General features: G+C 37.0%; 1 protein-coding gene across 1 annotated transcript in view; it reads right to left on the reverse strand.

Annotated features, from left to right (window-relative positions):
- Positions 1-1450: 1450 nt before the first annotated feature.
- The window catches only part of LOC141563111 (uncharacterized), an 87846-nt gene continuing 75241 nt past the window's right edge, over positions 1451-14055 (reverse strand). The window contains exons 24-26 of the mRNA XM_074303744.1: positions 11349-11456; positions 10192-10224; positions 1451-1574 (exon numbers count right to left, since the gene is read on the reverse strand). Of these exons, the coding sequence (XP_074159845.1) occupies positions 10213-10224; positions 11349-11456 (120 nt within the window). The 3' untranslated portion in view covers positions 1451-1574; positions 10192-10212. The remainder of the gene's footprint in view (positions 1575-10191; positions 10225-11348; positions 11457-14055) is intronic.

A 14055-nucleotide genomic window follows, 5' to 3' on the forward strand; every position in this document is an offset into this window, starting at 1 on the left:
TGGAGGGGCTTGCCACAGCTCTGCTGCTGCTGCTGGGACTGCTCATAGCAAGTGCTTGGCCAGGGGCCAAGGAACGCCTGGGAGATGAATAGGGGCCACCTGGGTGCGAGGAAATGACAGACTGAAAAGGGAGAACCCCAGGAATTCTAGCCACCACAGGGATAATTATTCTTCCCTTTCAACTTCCCCTTGAGGTTTCCTCTTCCTAAACTTACTCCACCCCAATTCATTTTTTGAGGACAAGGAACAGAGATGGTTTTCAGCCCCACTCCTACCAATATTCAACAGCCCAAACACTGTCCATCCTTAGAGCTAGGTGCTCTCAGGTATCTTCTCAATGAGTATTGGGCATCTATGGAACAGCAGATTTTTCCCTTGCACTGGAGAATGAATGTCTCTCTCCAGCAGAATTGTTACCTGTAAGATACCATTTCTTCTTACAGTCTGTCTTTTGGAAAACGAATATACTGAATTTTCCACAAAATGTACTTTATGTCATGAAGGTGGAAATCAGTATAAGGCTAGGACAAAAACTGCAGGGAACCAAGCCATGGCCCTCTGAAAATGGACCATGGATCCACACTGCTCAGGGCTCAGGCAAGCTGCCAGAATCTCTCTGCTTCTTGTCAATAAAATAGCAAGTAAAGTACTATTTTATATCTGAGCTCCTGAAACTGGGGATTGGATGTTTTTTATTCTTATTCCCACATCTAGCAGAATTGCTTCCTTTGGGTGTACCCGCTACTGATGATTTACAGGTTGACTTAGACAAAAGTTGCTCTTGTATTATAAATTTTGGATAGATTGTGATCTATATATGTGGAGAGGATACCCATACTGATGATAGCATAGTTAATCATAATAACTCACTCTTATATAGTGCTTTAATGTTTATAACATGTTTTATAGAAACTATTTCATATTTCCTCTCATAACTCTATAATGTAGATGCTATTATCCCAATATTACATATGAAACTCAGAAGGTTAAGTTATTAGCTTGAGATCACACAGCTAGAACATAGTTTGTACTTAATTTCTCTGACTCTAACACTAATACTCTATCCAGAACATCATACTGTCTCTCAAAATGATCTGTTGAAGACTAATAATTCCCACCTTCTAGCCTTGCTCCCAGTAGATACAATATTTCTTGAAATAAAATAAAACACAGACATGCATATATATATATATAATATAAATAGACTGCTATATAAAAATAAGAACAGTATATTGTCAAGAAGTCTTCTTTTCACTCTCTGCTTTGATATTTCCAAAGGAATCTAAACATATCCTTTATGTTGAAGATGCCACTTAGAAATAGAAATGATAGTCATCTTAATGCAAAGGAAGTAGTTCTAAGCTGGGATGGTGATTCAGTTGGTCCTCTCCCATTTGCATTCTGGGATCTGCAAGATGAAGAAGGAGAGACAATTCCCATTCTACATCTTCAATCCTCTGGACTAAGCAGGTTCTCTTGACCTCCAGAAGCAGGGCCTGGTCATTCCTTGGAACACTGGATCCCAGGGTTTTACCTTCTGTATCATGTGGTTCTCTTGAGTTTAGTTTATCTTCCTAACAAGAAAAAAAGAAAGATGCTCTGGGTAAGAATGTCAGCTTAGAAATATGTTATTTTTGGTTAATCTATTTTAAAAATTTGGGATTTTAGGCCTGGGAATTTTTTTAATTATAGCTTTTTTATTTACAAAACATATGCATGGGTAATTTTTCAACATTGACCTTTGTAAAACCTTCTGTTCCAACTTTTCCCCTCCTTCCTTCCATCCCCTACCCTCGATGGCAGATAGACCAATACATGTTAAATATGTTAAATCCAATATATGTATACATATTTATACAGTTATCTTGCTGCACAAGAAAAATCAGATCTAGAAAGAAAAAAAAAACCTGAGAAGGAAAACAAAAGTGAAAGCAAACAATAATAAAAAGAGGGAAAATGCTATGTTGTGGTCTATACTCATTTCCCATAGTTCTATCTCTGGGTGTAGCTGATTCTTTTCTTTACTGAACAGTTGGAAGTGGTTTGGATCATCTCATTTTTGAAGAGGGCCACATCCATCAGAGTTGATCATCTCATAATCTTAATGTTGCCGTGTATAACGACCTCCTGGTTCTGCTTATTTCACTCAGCATCAGTTCATATAAGTCTCTCCAGGCCTCCCTGAAATCATCCTGCTGGTCATTTCTTACAGAACAATAATATTCCATAACATTCATATATCACAATTTATTCAGCCATTCTCCAATTGATGGGCATCCATTCAATTTCCAGTTTCTAGCCACAAACATTTTGGCACATGTGGGTCCCTTTTCCTCCTTTAAGATCTTTTTGGGATATAAGTCCACTTAGTAACATTGCTGGATCAAAGGGTATGAACAGTTTGATAACTTTTTGAACATAGTTCCAAATTTAGGCCTGAGAATTTTAAGCTTAACTCTGATCCTTACTCATTATAGGTTCTTGGGAATGTGAAGGAAAATTTGAATCTTAACTCTAATACTTTGTACTTTGTGATTCAAACTTAGTGAAAACCTCAGTTTCATTATCTGTAAAATGGACTTGGAGGCATTCAGGTGGCAGAGTAAATAGTGTGTGCTAGGCTTGAAATCAGGAGAATTCATCTACCTGAGTTCAAATCCAGCCTCAGGCATTTATAATTATATGGTCTTGGACAAATCATGTAACACTGTTTGCTTCAGTTTCCTCAACAGAAAAAAGGAACTGGAGAAGGAAATAGCAAGGCACTCCAGTGTCTTTGCCAAGAAAACCCCAAATGGGGTTACAAAGATTCAGATATAATTAAAATAATTAACAACAAAGTAATAAATAATAAAAAAGAAATAAAAACAAATGGAAATTTTGGAGAAAGAAAGGATAAGTGTGGTGACATAGGGAGCTGTCTGATGAGCTTAGATCTGAAAATCCCATATACAGGCATGTCCCAAAAGTCTTAGTACATTTCATTTAAATAAATAAATATAATAGTATATAATCATTTAAAAGGGCACACAGTCAAAGAGAAATATTATTGTGGCATAGACCTGAGAGAAAAGGGTCAGGAAGTTTGGGATCAGTTGAGGCAAGCTGATTATAAGTTATAAGAGCAAGGGTAATGGCCATTTTCATTTTTACAACTTTTTAAGATTTATAAGCTCTTACTTTCTTGATAGTAGTTCTGTGAGCTAAGTAGTTTGTGGGCAACTTTGTTGAAGAGGACTCTACTTTGAAAATGATTTTCATTAAGATGAAATTTTTACCTCTCTTGGAATTTCATCTATGAATGTATTACTAGAAGTCTTTTTCTCTCATTCTGCAGTAGCCAGAGAAGGACTTACCAGGTTGAGAAGAGGTCTGGATACCATAATATAGAAGATATAGTTGAAGGGTCTGAGCATGTTTAGTTTGGAAGAAGTAAAAACAAAATACAGAACCATGATCACTTGGCTGAAGGCAGCTGGGTGGCAAAATGGGTAGAGTACTGGGCTGAGTGTCACTTAACCTCTCTTTGCTTCAGGTTCCTACCTCTTAGCACTTAACTTACAGAATTGTGAGGACCAGGCAAGATAATATATGCAAAGTTCTTTGCAAATATTAAAATATTATGTAAATGTTAGCAATGATAATGATGTAATAAAACATAAGTTATATGGCAACAGAAAGAGACTTTTTTTGGATAGTCTATAAAGCATAATTATGTTTAGCTTGTAGAGATTAATGAAAAGCAAATTTCAGCCCCAAATATGAAAGAATTAACTATCTTTCCAATTATGGAATAACATATCACTATAAGTTTTCAGAACAAGGCTGGATGTCCACTGGTTACGAGTCCTGACAAAGGGATTCCATTACTGGCAATAGGGTTGATCTTTTAAGTTGCACTGATCCATCAAGAACCAGTAAGTGATAAACACTCCGAACCTACTGAGAGAATGAAAGATATCACATATATAACTTGACTATTACCTTTTCCTTCCCCAGGTCTTTCATTTTCTTTAGTTGCATCTGAGGCTTCACAAGCTACATTCTTTCATTTCACTATTTGGAATGTGATTAAAATACTAATATTGCCTACATGAAGTAACAAAGGACTGAAACTTATTTACAAGACAGTACCAACGTGGGACATCTAATGTTCTTATGTTTTGAAAAGGGTTGGGACACAGGAAAAAGTATGGAGTAAGGACTTTCACATGAGCATGACCAAGTATGAACGAGACAAAAAGAAAGGATAAAATGGAGTGAAAGAAATTGTTACTTGGTGGTAAAGCAAGGTCTGTGAGTGACTCAATTGGGAGTTCAGTTACACCTGAACCTCTCCTCCCTCATCTATCCTGAAGAAAGACTCAAGACAAAATAAGACAAAGTAATGATAATAGGTCTGTAAATGGGATACTAGGTTGTAAGATAAAAAGAGGCAGATTTTGACTTGACAGAACGAAATACTTTCCAACAATAAAGCTATTGGAAAGGGGGATAAGTTGCCTTGAAAGGTAGAGTTCACATCTCAGTAGAAGTTTTCAACTCTTCAAGCAGAGGGAATTCTTGTTTCTAATCTAAATTCTCATTTAGATAGTAGTTGCAACTCATACTAAATAGCCACAGAGGTTCCTTCTAATTCATATCTGTTTTTGAAAGTGTTACAAGATTGTAAGATCAGAGTACTACTGAAAATATAAGTAATGCAAGACTTCTGACAAAATCACTCATGTTTATGAACAAGATGAAGCTTAGTCAATTAGGCTTCCTTAATAGATGTCTCCTAATTAAATCTATTATGATCAAAAAGTATTATGTTTAGTTCTTTGTGCCATATTTTAAGAGGAATATTGACACAATGAATCATGTCCAAAAGAGATTAGCTCTGAAGGGACTAGAAGCCATAGTATTTTGAAAAATTACTAGAGAAACTGAGAATCCCTGGCTTGAGAAGACTTGGGCATGAGAGTAGGGGGAAATGTTAGCATATAAAGAGCTTTAAGATTTGCAAAATATTTTACACATTATCTCACTTGAGCTTTATAGCAATTCTTAGAAATAGTTTCCTTTACAGATGAAAAAAACAGCCTAACAGAGATTAAGTGAATTATACAGTAAATACCAAGGCTTCCTATTTCTGAGTCCAGTTCTCTGTGGTCGCTCTGGGCAGAGTGGATAGCTTCATGTATATAGAGCTGTTATTTAGTTAGTGTGTTTAGTGTATATATATTCTACAACCCACTGACATTATCTTTCTTACTGTTTCTCTCAAGAATAATGCTTCTCCCAGTGCTGTTTCCCATTCTTGGAATGCTTTCCCTTTTTCTCTCAGTTTCTTGACTTTGTTACTTTTCTTCTCGTCTTCCACAAAAGTTCCTCTCAGTACTGGTGTCTCTCCTTTGAGAATACTTTAATTGATTCTGTACATATAATTTTATACATTTTTATGTATAACTTTAATTCTTTGCTGGGCTGCATTCTTACTTTTTTGGACTTTGTTGACCATGCTCTAGAAACCTTTCTACTTGGAAGCTCACTCTACCCTTAGTATTTCTCACATGGAAAGACCCTCAGTCTCTGTGGCCTTTCTCTCTGATTGACTGTTTATTTCCACGACCCCGATTTTAAGAATGTTGTTTAAATCAATCATATATTTCTTTCTCTCCAGGCTGCACCCTTTAGACTTTCTAGATTATGTTCCAAAGCTCACTACCTTTCTTTTTGATTTTGATGTATTAGCTCCCTCCACTAAAACTGTTATTATTGTTGTTGCTTCATTCTTTATATCATCAGGGAGGTAATGCCATGATATTTGATTAAGGGAAGGCTGTGCAGAGTCACAGTCTTTCTCCTCTGGGAACAATCTGAGTCCAGTGGCCAGATATAGATCAAGCCTACTGGAGATGGCCCTGAGGACAGTGGAAGACCTTGTCTTTTTAAGCTAAGGTCATTACCAGGTCTCAATTTGACTGAAGCAACTACCCATTCAGAAAGAAATGAGAAAGAGAGAAATTAAACAAAAAATAGCCTTTCTTATCTTGTCAAAAATAAAAGAGCAATTAAATAGAAAAGTAGATAAATGAAAGCTATATAAAGTTAAGGGCTGAATTTCTTTCTGCTAGTATTTTTATTTTTATCACTTTACATACAATTTGGGATATAATAAATACTTAATAAATGCTTGTGGATTGATTGATTATATATTGTGGTTGTGTAGAGTTGTTTATGTTGTTTATTATATTAAATTATGGCTTACTTGAGATCGGAAACTTATGTTCTCTGTTCTTTTTCTTTTTATTGCATTTCTAGTGCTTAAGACATTGTATGACATAGGAAGAGATTTATAAATGCTTGATGACTGACTGACTCATTGTGAAATGAAGGGATTTGATTAAATGGCTTCTGAGCTTTCTTCCAAATTTATATTTATGATAAGGAGACAGATTAGGAATAAAAATAATCTTTTAAAAATTAGTTGAATATCATGTTAAATAATTAGTTTTAGGATATAGGAAATGTTCAAACAGAGGTCTGATGTCCACTCACCAGAAAAGCTAAAGAATTCCTATATATAATGAAATTTTAATAAATGACCTTTAAAGTCACCTTCAATTCAGTTTATCCCCAAACAAGAGCTCTAATCATTAGAAGTGACTGATTCTATCTGGCAACAAGTCTTTATGATTTAGTGTCTAATATGTGCCAGGCACTTGGTAAGAGCTGAGGCTATAAAGAGTTCCTACTTTCTTTTTTTTTCCCCTGAGGCAATTCTGAGGCAAGTTAAGTGACTTGTCCAGGATCACAGAGGTAGAAAGTGTTAAGTGTCTGAGATCCAATTTGAACTCAGGTGGTCCTGACGTCAAGGCTGGTGCTCTATCCACTGTGCCATCTACCTGCCACAGAGTTCCTATTCTTAAGGAGCCAACAGAGTAATTGGGGAAACATCATATAAAGAGCAATCTTTAACAATACTATATGATGATCAATTCTGATGGACGTGGCCTTCTTCAGCAATGAGATGAACCAAATCAGTTCCAATAGAGCAGTAATGAACTGAACCAGCTATACCAGCGAAAGAACTCTGGGAGATGACTATGAACCACCACATAGAATTCCCAATCCCTCTATTTTTGTCCACCTGCATTTTTTATTTCCTTCACAGGCTAATTGTACACTATTTCAAAGTCTGACTCTTTTTGTACAGCAAAATAACTGTTTGGATACATATATATATATATATATATATATATATATATATATATATATATATATATATATATATATATATATATATATATGTACATATATATAGATATATATTGTATTTAATTTATACTTTAACATATTTAACATGTATTGGTCAACTGCTATCTGGGGGAGAAGGAAGGGAAAAATTAGAACAAAAGGTTTTGCAGTTGTTAATGCTGAAAAATTACCCTTGCACATATCTTGTAAGTAAAAAGCTATAATAAAAAAGAGCAACCTATATATGTGATCAATTTGAGATAATTAACAAAAAGAAGACCCAAGCATTAATGGGGATTGGGAAATGTCTTTGCAAAAGATAGTATTTTGGTAAGGATTAAAGGGAACTAGGGAAGCCAAGAGGAAAAATGAGGAGAGAGAGCATTCTAGAAAGAGAAAATGCCTGGAACTGATATATCTTGTTTGAAGAGCTTGGCTTGGAAGTACAAGGAAAGCCATTGTTGCTGGATCATGGAGTATGTAGGGGTGAGTAAAGGGTAAGAAACTGGAAAGATGGGGAAGCAAGTTATAAAGGGAATTAAAAGCCTTCAGAAAACTTCATATTTGATCTTGGAAGTGACAAGGAATCACTGATATTTACTGAGTAGAAGGGGAGATCTGATTGAATCTGTGCTTTGGGAAAATCACTTTCGTGGCTAAATGGAGGATGAATTGGCCCACCAGCAGGCTATTGTAGTAATCTAGACCTAAAGTAATGAAGGTCAGAACCAAGGTAGTGCTAATGTCAGGGGAAAGAAGGGATTGTGTATAAGAATGTGTGATAGAACTTGGCAACTAACTCTCAGTCAAAGAATTCTCAGGAGTTTTAAAATTTGAGGAGTCTAGGTTTTTCTCTTCACTTAGTTTAACTAACCCCATGCTTAATATTATGCTCTGAATCATAGGTAGAGATTGGCTGTCAAAAAGAATGGCTAGTTATATTATGAAGAAGGAGATTTATATGGTTGAATTAAACACTGAGTCAGAGGGAGCTTTATTGGTTTACAAGTTCAGTATGCTGTAGTAGCTAGATTGGTAAATTTACCATTCTGAGCTGGGTTAGAATCTCACCTAAAAATTCTCTGACTTTGGGGAAGTCGTATGAATGTAGATTTAGAGTTGGAAGGAACTAAAGAGATTATCATCATCCCCTCTTTTTTTTTTCTTTTGGATTTTCTTTTTGCCCAGGATCTCATAGCTAGTATTTAAGGCTGGATTTGAAGTTGGGTCCTCTAACTTCAGGGCTGGTGCTCTATCCACTGACTACTTAGCTGCCCTTTTCTTTTAAAAACAAAGAAACTGAGACCCAGAGAGATTAATATGTCCAGCTGAAGTCTTATAGGTAACAATTAGTAGAGATGGATTTGACCCCAAATATAGTAATTTGAAATCTCTTGGTCTTTCTCCCATGCTGTCTCTGAGTGTTACACAATTACAAAAAATAGTTTCAAAGAAGAGTCCCCTCCCCCCTCTTTTGCACAGTTATGAAGTCCATATTTTTTCAGATTTTTTTTTTTGCTAATTGTATTAACTCTTCTTTTTAAAATGTTATTTGGAATAACTTTCTGGAACTAGAAATGGGAAGAAATATAGAAAGTAATTTAAGTGATGTAAATCAAAATCTCCACAATTTTTTTTAAAAGAGTCACTTAACTTCTAATATCCTCAACTTCCTCATCTGCAAAAAGATTATACTGATAACCCTATCCCAGAGTATTATTTGTATTAGTATTTGATCTTCACAGGATCAAATGAGATAATGGCTATAAAGCTTTGTAAACCTTCAAGTGTTATATAAATGTCAGCTATGATCATTGTTGCCAAGATTTCTCAAGAAGCAAGTCATTATGTTGAAAAAGAATAATGAAAAATTTCAAAGCAAAAATGTCATGGAAGACTGAAACTTATGTTCAAATAAGTTTGAGAATAAACAAGACTCGAAATTTCTGGTAAACTACAGGGCTTGGGGAAGTGGGAATGAGACTTGCCTTCCCTTGCCCTATCACCACTTAACTAATCTCTCTATGTAGTTGGGAGGCAGGGGGTTATTATTGACTGTTTCACATGTCAGGAGCTCTCCATTGTTCTTTGTTTGCTTGTTAAAAGGTATTTGTTTAGTGTTGGACATCCTTCAGTAAAAGTCTCCTATCTTCCTTTCTTAAAAAGAGGTTTGCCAAAAATCAAATTGGGCATCTAGACCTTCCAAAGGCAAGCCTCAGGGAACAATAATGATTTCTTTTAGCCTTTCTATCCCAGAAGTCTCTCCTATATATTTATATGAAAAAGACTGAAAAAACTGCCTTGTTAAAAAACAAAACAAAACTGCCCTGTTCCCTTGGCCCTCCTCTAGACCTTTAGCTGTGATTGTGCTAAGACTTGGGGGAGAGCAAGATGATTTGCATTGAGTTGGACCTCCCACTATTACCTAGTCTTGCTTCTGGGCTGCTCCCTGGCAACAGCTCCCTGCAGTGGGATATGAAGAAGAAATCTCCATGGTGACAAGTGATATTGTAGCACAAATACTTCCCTTAGAGGACTATTGATGAAACACAATGGCCTCTGCAACCAGGGTTTCTACCAGGCATTTAATTGCACTGTGAAAACATTGAGTGAGCTAGCCCCCAGTTGCTTTTCCCCATCCATTCTAAATTGAACCCCAGCCTGGCTGTCCCAACTACATTAATATCTCTACTTCCCTTCTTCCCCAGTCCCATCACAGAATCATAAAAAAGCAGGGCAGGAAATGAGCATAAAGGTCATTTTGTTCAACTTTATCATTTTATAGATGAGTAATTGTTACTGTTTTTGGAATTTCCTTGGTAAGGATTTCATAGTGATTTGCCATTTTCTTCTCCAGTCCATTTTACAGATGAGGAAACTGAGGTAAATAGGGTTAAATCACTTGCCCAGAGGGATAACATTAGTATCTGAAGCTGGATTCAAACTCACTTTGAAATTTAGTTCATGATATCACCTAGTTTCCTACAAAAACATAAGAACAGACACATTAACAAATTTGCCAAGAATATGCAACTCCACAGTAGGTGAGACTGAGACTAAAACTCAGGTCTCCTGATGGTCTGATACCTTTTAACTATATCATGCTTCCTTCTATCAAAGGCAGGAACTGGGTGTGGGATTATTGTCCTTCTCTAAGAGTACCAGGGCATCAGGGAGCTGATATCATGACATGTAAATGAATTGGATTTAAGTGAGGGAAACAAGGTCACCTGCCTCACTTTCCCCTCCACAGCCATCTGGGTTCAGTAGTCAGAGATCAGGATGACTGGAGATGGCCTTGATTGAAGATGAGATATAAATTGAGTTGGGAAGTGATTACTAGATTTAAGGGCAGATTCTGTTCACATATGAAGACTAACATTCCTTTTTTGCCCTTGTACCCTGACCAAAGTTGACTTCTTGCAGTTCCTCCTGTAAAATATCCCCTCTCCTTGCTTTTTTATAGGCTGGTCTCCATGCTTGGAGAGCACTTCCTTCTCACTTCTACCCCATTGAATCCCTAGCTTTCCCTAAAACCAAGGGCTGTTTCCTACATGAAGCTATTCTTTATTCACCCCCAGCGCCAGTGAACACTGATATTACCTTGCACTGCTTTTATATATGTTTTGTATGTACAGAAGTGAACACTGATTCTCCCAATAGAATGTAAGCTCTTTGAGGACAATGTTTCATTCTCAGCGCCAAGCACAGGGCAAGGCCCATAACAGGTATGTAATAAAAAACTGATTGATTTTTGACTTGTAACTAGCAGAGAAGTATGATTTTCACCTTTATTTCCTTATCTCCACAAAGAACTGTACCTCTGTGGAAATTTGATGAGTTGTCCCACCCCCACATGTCTCTGTCGTGCAGGGCTCTTACTCTATCTGCCAAACCAAACACCCAGATCCCAGCAAGGATTGGTGAGTTTCCTGATCACAACTGGTTATGCTGGCTTAGGGTTGCCACCCTTCACTGGTCCCTATCTTTCTGGTGACTCACAGGGACCCACACCTATGCAACCAGGTATCATGGATATAGGAAAGAATTCGAGGCAGTAGGCTACTGACTCTGCTCACCATGAACAAAGTTCCTTGGCTCCATACCTGGCCTTGCTCCTTCGCTTCTGTCTGTAGTTTCAGTGCCTGAGTGCTGAGCTGAACAAACTCCTCATTTAGTTCATCCAGAACATCTTCCAACTGCCAGATCTTGCTCTATAAACAAGAAGAACATAGCCTTACAACCCATGTATAATATTTGCATTGCCATTCATTCTAGTATTACTAGAACTGGGCTGTTTGCTGAGTGTTTTACATGTCAAGAGCTCTCTTTTATTGTTTTTTTTTTTGTTTGTTAATATGAAGTATTTGCTTTGTGCTGCTTAACATTCTGTAATAAGAGCCTCTCTCCTATCTTCTTTTCCTAAGAAGAGGCTTGGCCAAAATGAGTTGGACAACTAGACTTCCCAAGAGCAAGTCTTGGGATGTAATGTTTCATTTGACCTTTCTTTCTATTTACAGGAACAAGACTGAAAAACCTCCCCATTCCCTTAAATTTGCTCCAGGATTTTAATCATAAATTTGATTGGTTTTTTAAAAAATATATTTCTTAATTATTTTATCAAATATTTCCCAATTATGTGCAAAATTTTTTTGAATATTGAAATTTTGAAAAATTATGAATTCCAAAATTTCCCCCTCTATCTCCCCCTCCCTACTTGAGAAGGCAAGCAATTTGATTGGGTTATATATGTGAAGTCATGCAAAATATATTTCCATGTTAGCTATGTTGTTAAAAAAAAGGCAAAAAAATAAAATAAGAAAAATAAAGTTAAAAAGTATGCTTCAATCTATACTCAAAGTTCACCAGTTTTCTTTCTGGAGGTAGATGGCACTTTTCATCTCGGTTCCTTTGAAACTGTCTTAGACATTGTTTTTATTGTAATAGCTATAACTTGTTCTTTGTATAGAAGGAGCCCATTCTACAACAGCTCAATATTTCACTGTTGGTTTTGTGCACAATATCAATGAGGAGATGTAAAACTAGATTATAACGTTGAGGAGTCAAATGGGGAAGTCAGAGATAACAGATGCCTAGTTTGTATGCTATCCTGGCCTAAGGTCAGTCAAATAAGACCCGAAGAAAGCTCTCAGAGTGTGGGGGGTCATTCTGGAGGATTTATGGGAGAACAGGATCAAGAAACACTTGTGGAATCTACACCATTGATGCACAGAGAGGGTCATTGCATTGATAAAATCACCAGTCCAAAGAAGTGTTTGTTATGTTTAACTTGAAAGATTTGTGTGACGTTAATCTGGTCCTGATCAATGACAACAGTAACCCTGTGAAGTAGGCAGTGCATAAATTTTTAGCTTCATTTTACATAATGGGAAATGATGTGGGTGATGTAGACACCAGATGATGGTAGACACCAAAAGTCAGGATTCAGTTATTTGGAGAATTCACAATGGCCATTTTCTTTGGCAAGAGGTGGATTTATTTAGGGAAGAGGTTACAGACAAAATGAAGGGATACATAGACAATGGGAATGGTAAATATGAAATAGAGTTGTGAGAGCATATGAAAGACAAGTTCCTCTGTGGAGTACACATTGCCCAGGGGGAAGGAAACACTCCATGAGGTTGGGATTTGTCCTTAGCTGGCTGAAAGGGACTTAGCACCCTAAAAGGGTTAGTTATAAAGAAATAGGATTGGGAAGCATAGTAGAGTTAGGAAAGATATCACATGGCATGGGGGAAGGGGAAGGAGAAAGACACCATGAAGCAGAGTGCCATAGTAGACTGACCCAAAAGAAGGCAGCATCCATACAATGGCCCATAAATAGATTTTATAGGGAAAATTTAACCTCAGTGACATTGATGAGGGGAAAGCAGACAGCCCAGTATGTAAATGACCAACAAAACCTTATATCCTCTGGAGAAAAATTCCTTTCTTATATAAACTTCAAAGCACTTAAAGTCTCTGGAGAAACTCCTTTGATATACAAACTTCTCCATATCCTCTGGAAGCAAAAAAGTATTTTTTGGATACAAATTATGTTTTATGATCCTGTTGTGCATAAAATAAAGTTCTCAAGCTATGCTTCTTGCAATATGATTTCTCTCTGAAAGCTGTTATTGCCCGCTGAATCTGTGGTGTCCCTTTCCTAATCAATAAAGACCTTGTTTTAACACAGCTTTTAGTAGGCGAATTCTTAGCCATGGACCGGTCCTTAGCATTTTGGAGAGGAAAAAGAGGAGAAACCCACAATTCCCATCTCTGCCTAATATCACACCCTCTTCAACATGCCTGGGATTTCTGATAGTAGGGGCCAAGGTGAGATTGCTCTACAGAAGGTCTCAAGGATTTGACACAACTTGGATTAGTCTACTCTGGATGACCTCCTCAGAGAGTAGGACCCTGAGGCAAAACTGATCTCCTTGAGGGCAGGAACTGATTTTCTCAAATTTGGGTACCTAGTACTTGGTACATTATTTGCCCTTTTCCCCCTTCCTTCCTCTCTCTCTTTTTCCCTATCTCTGTTTGTTTCTTCTCATCTCTCCTACTTTGTCTCTCCTTTCCTTTCTCTTCCCCCATTTCTCCTTTTCTTTGTCTATTTTGGTTCATCCCTTCTGTCTGACGATGTCCTATCTGTGTCCACTATCTTTCTTTCCCCTCCCTTTCTCTCTTGGTCTTTGTCTCCCCCTTTTCCCCCAAAGACCAAATCTTAGCAACAGAATACTTTGTGCAACAACTCTCTTTCTCTCTCTCTCTCTCTCTCTCTCTCTCTCTCTCTCTCTCTCTCTCTCTCTC

This window comes from Sminthopsis crassicaudata, chromosome 3, assembly GCF_048593235.1.
Source record: "Sminthopsis crassicaudata isolate SCR6 chromosome 3, ASM4859323v1, whole genome shotgun sequence".
NCBI classification, from domain to species: domain Eukaryota; kingdom Metazoa; phylum Chordata; class Mammalia; order Dasyuromorphia; family Dasyuridae; genus Sminthopsis; species Sminthopsis crassicaudata.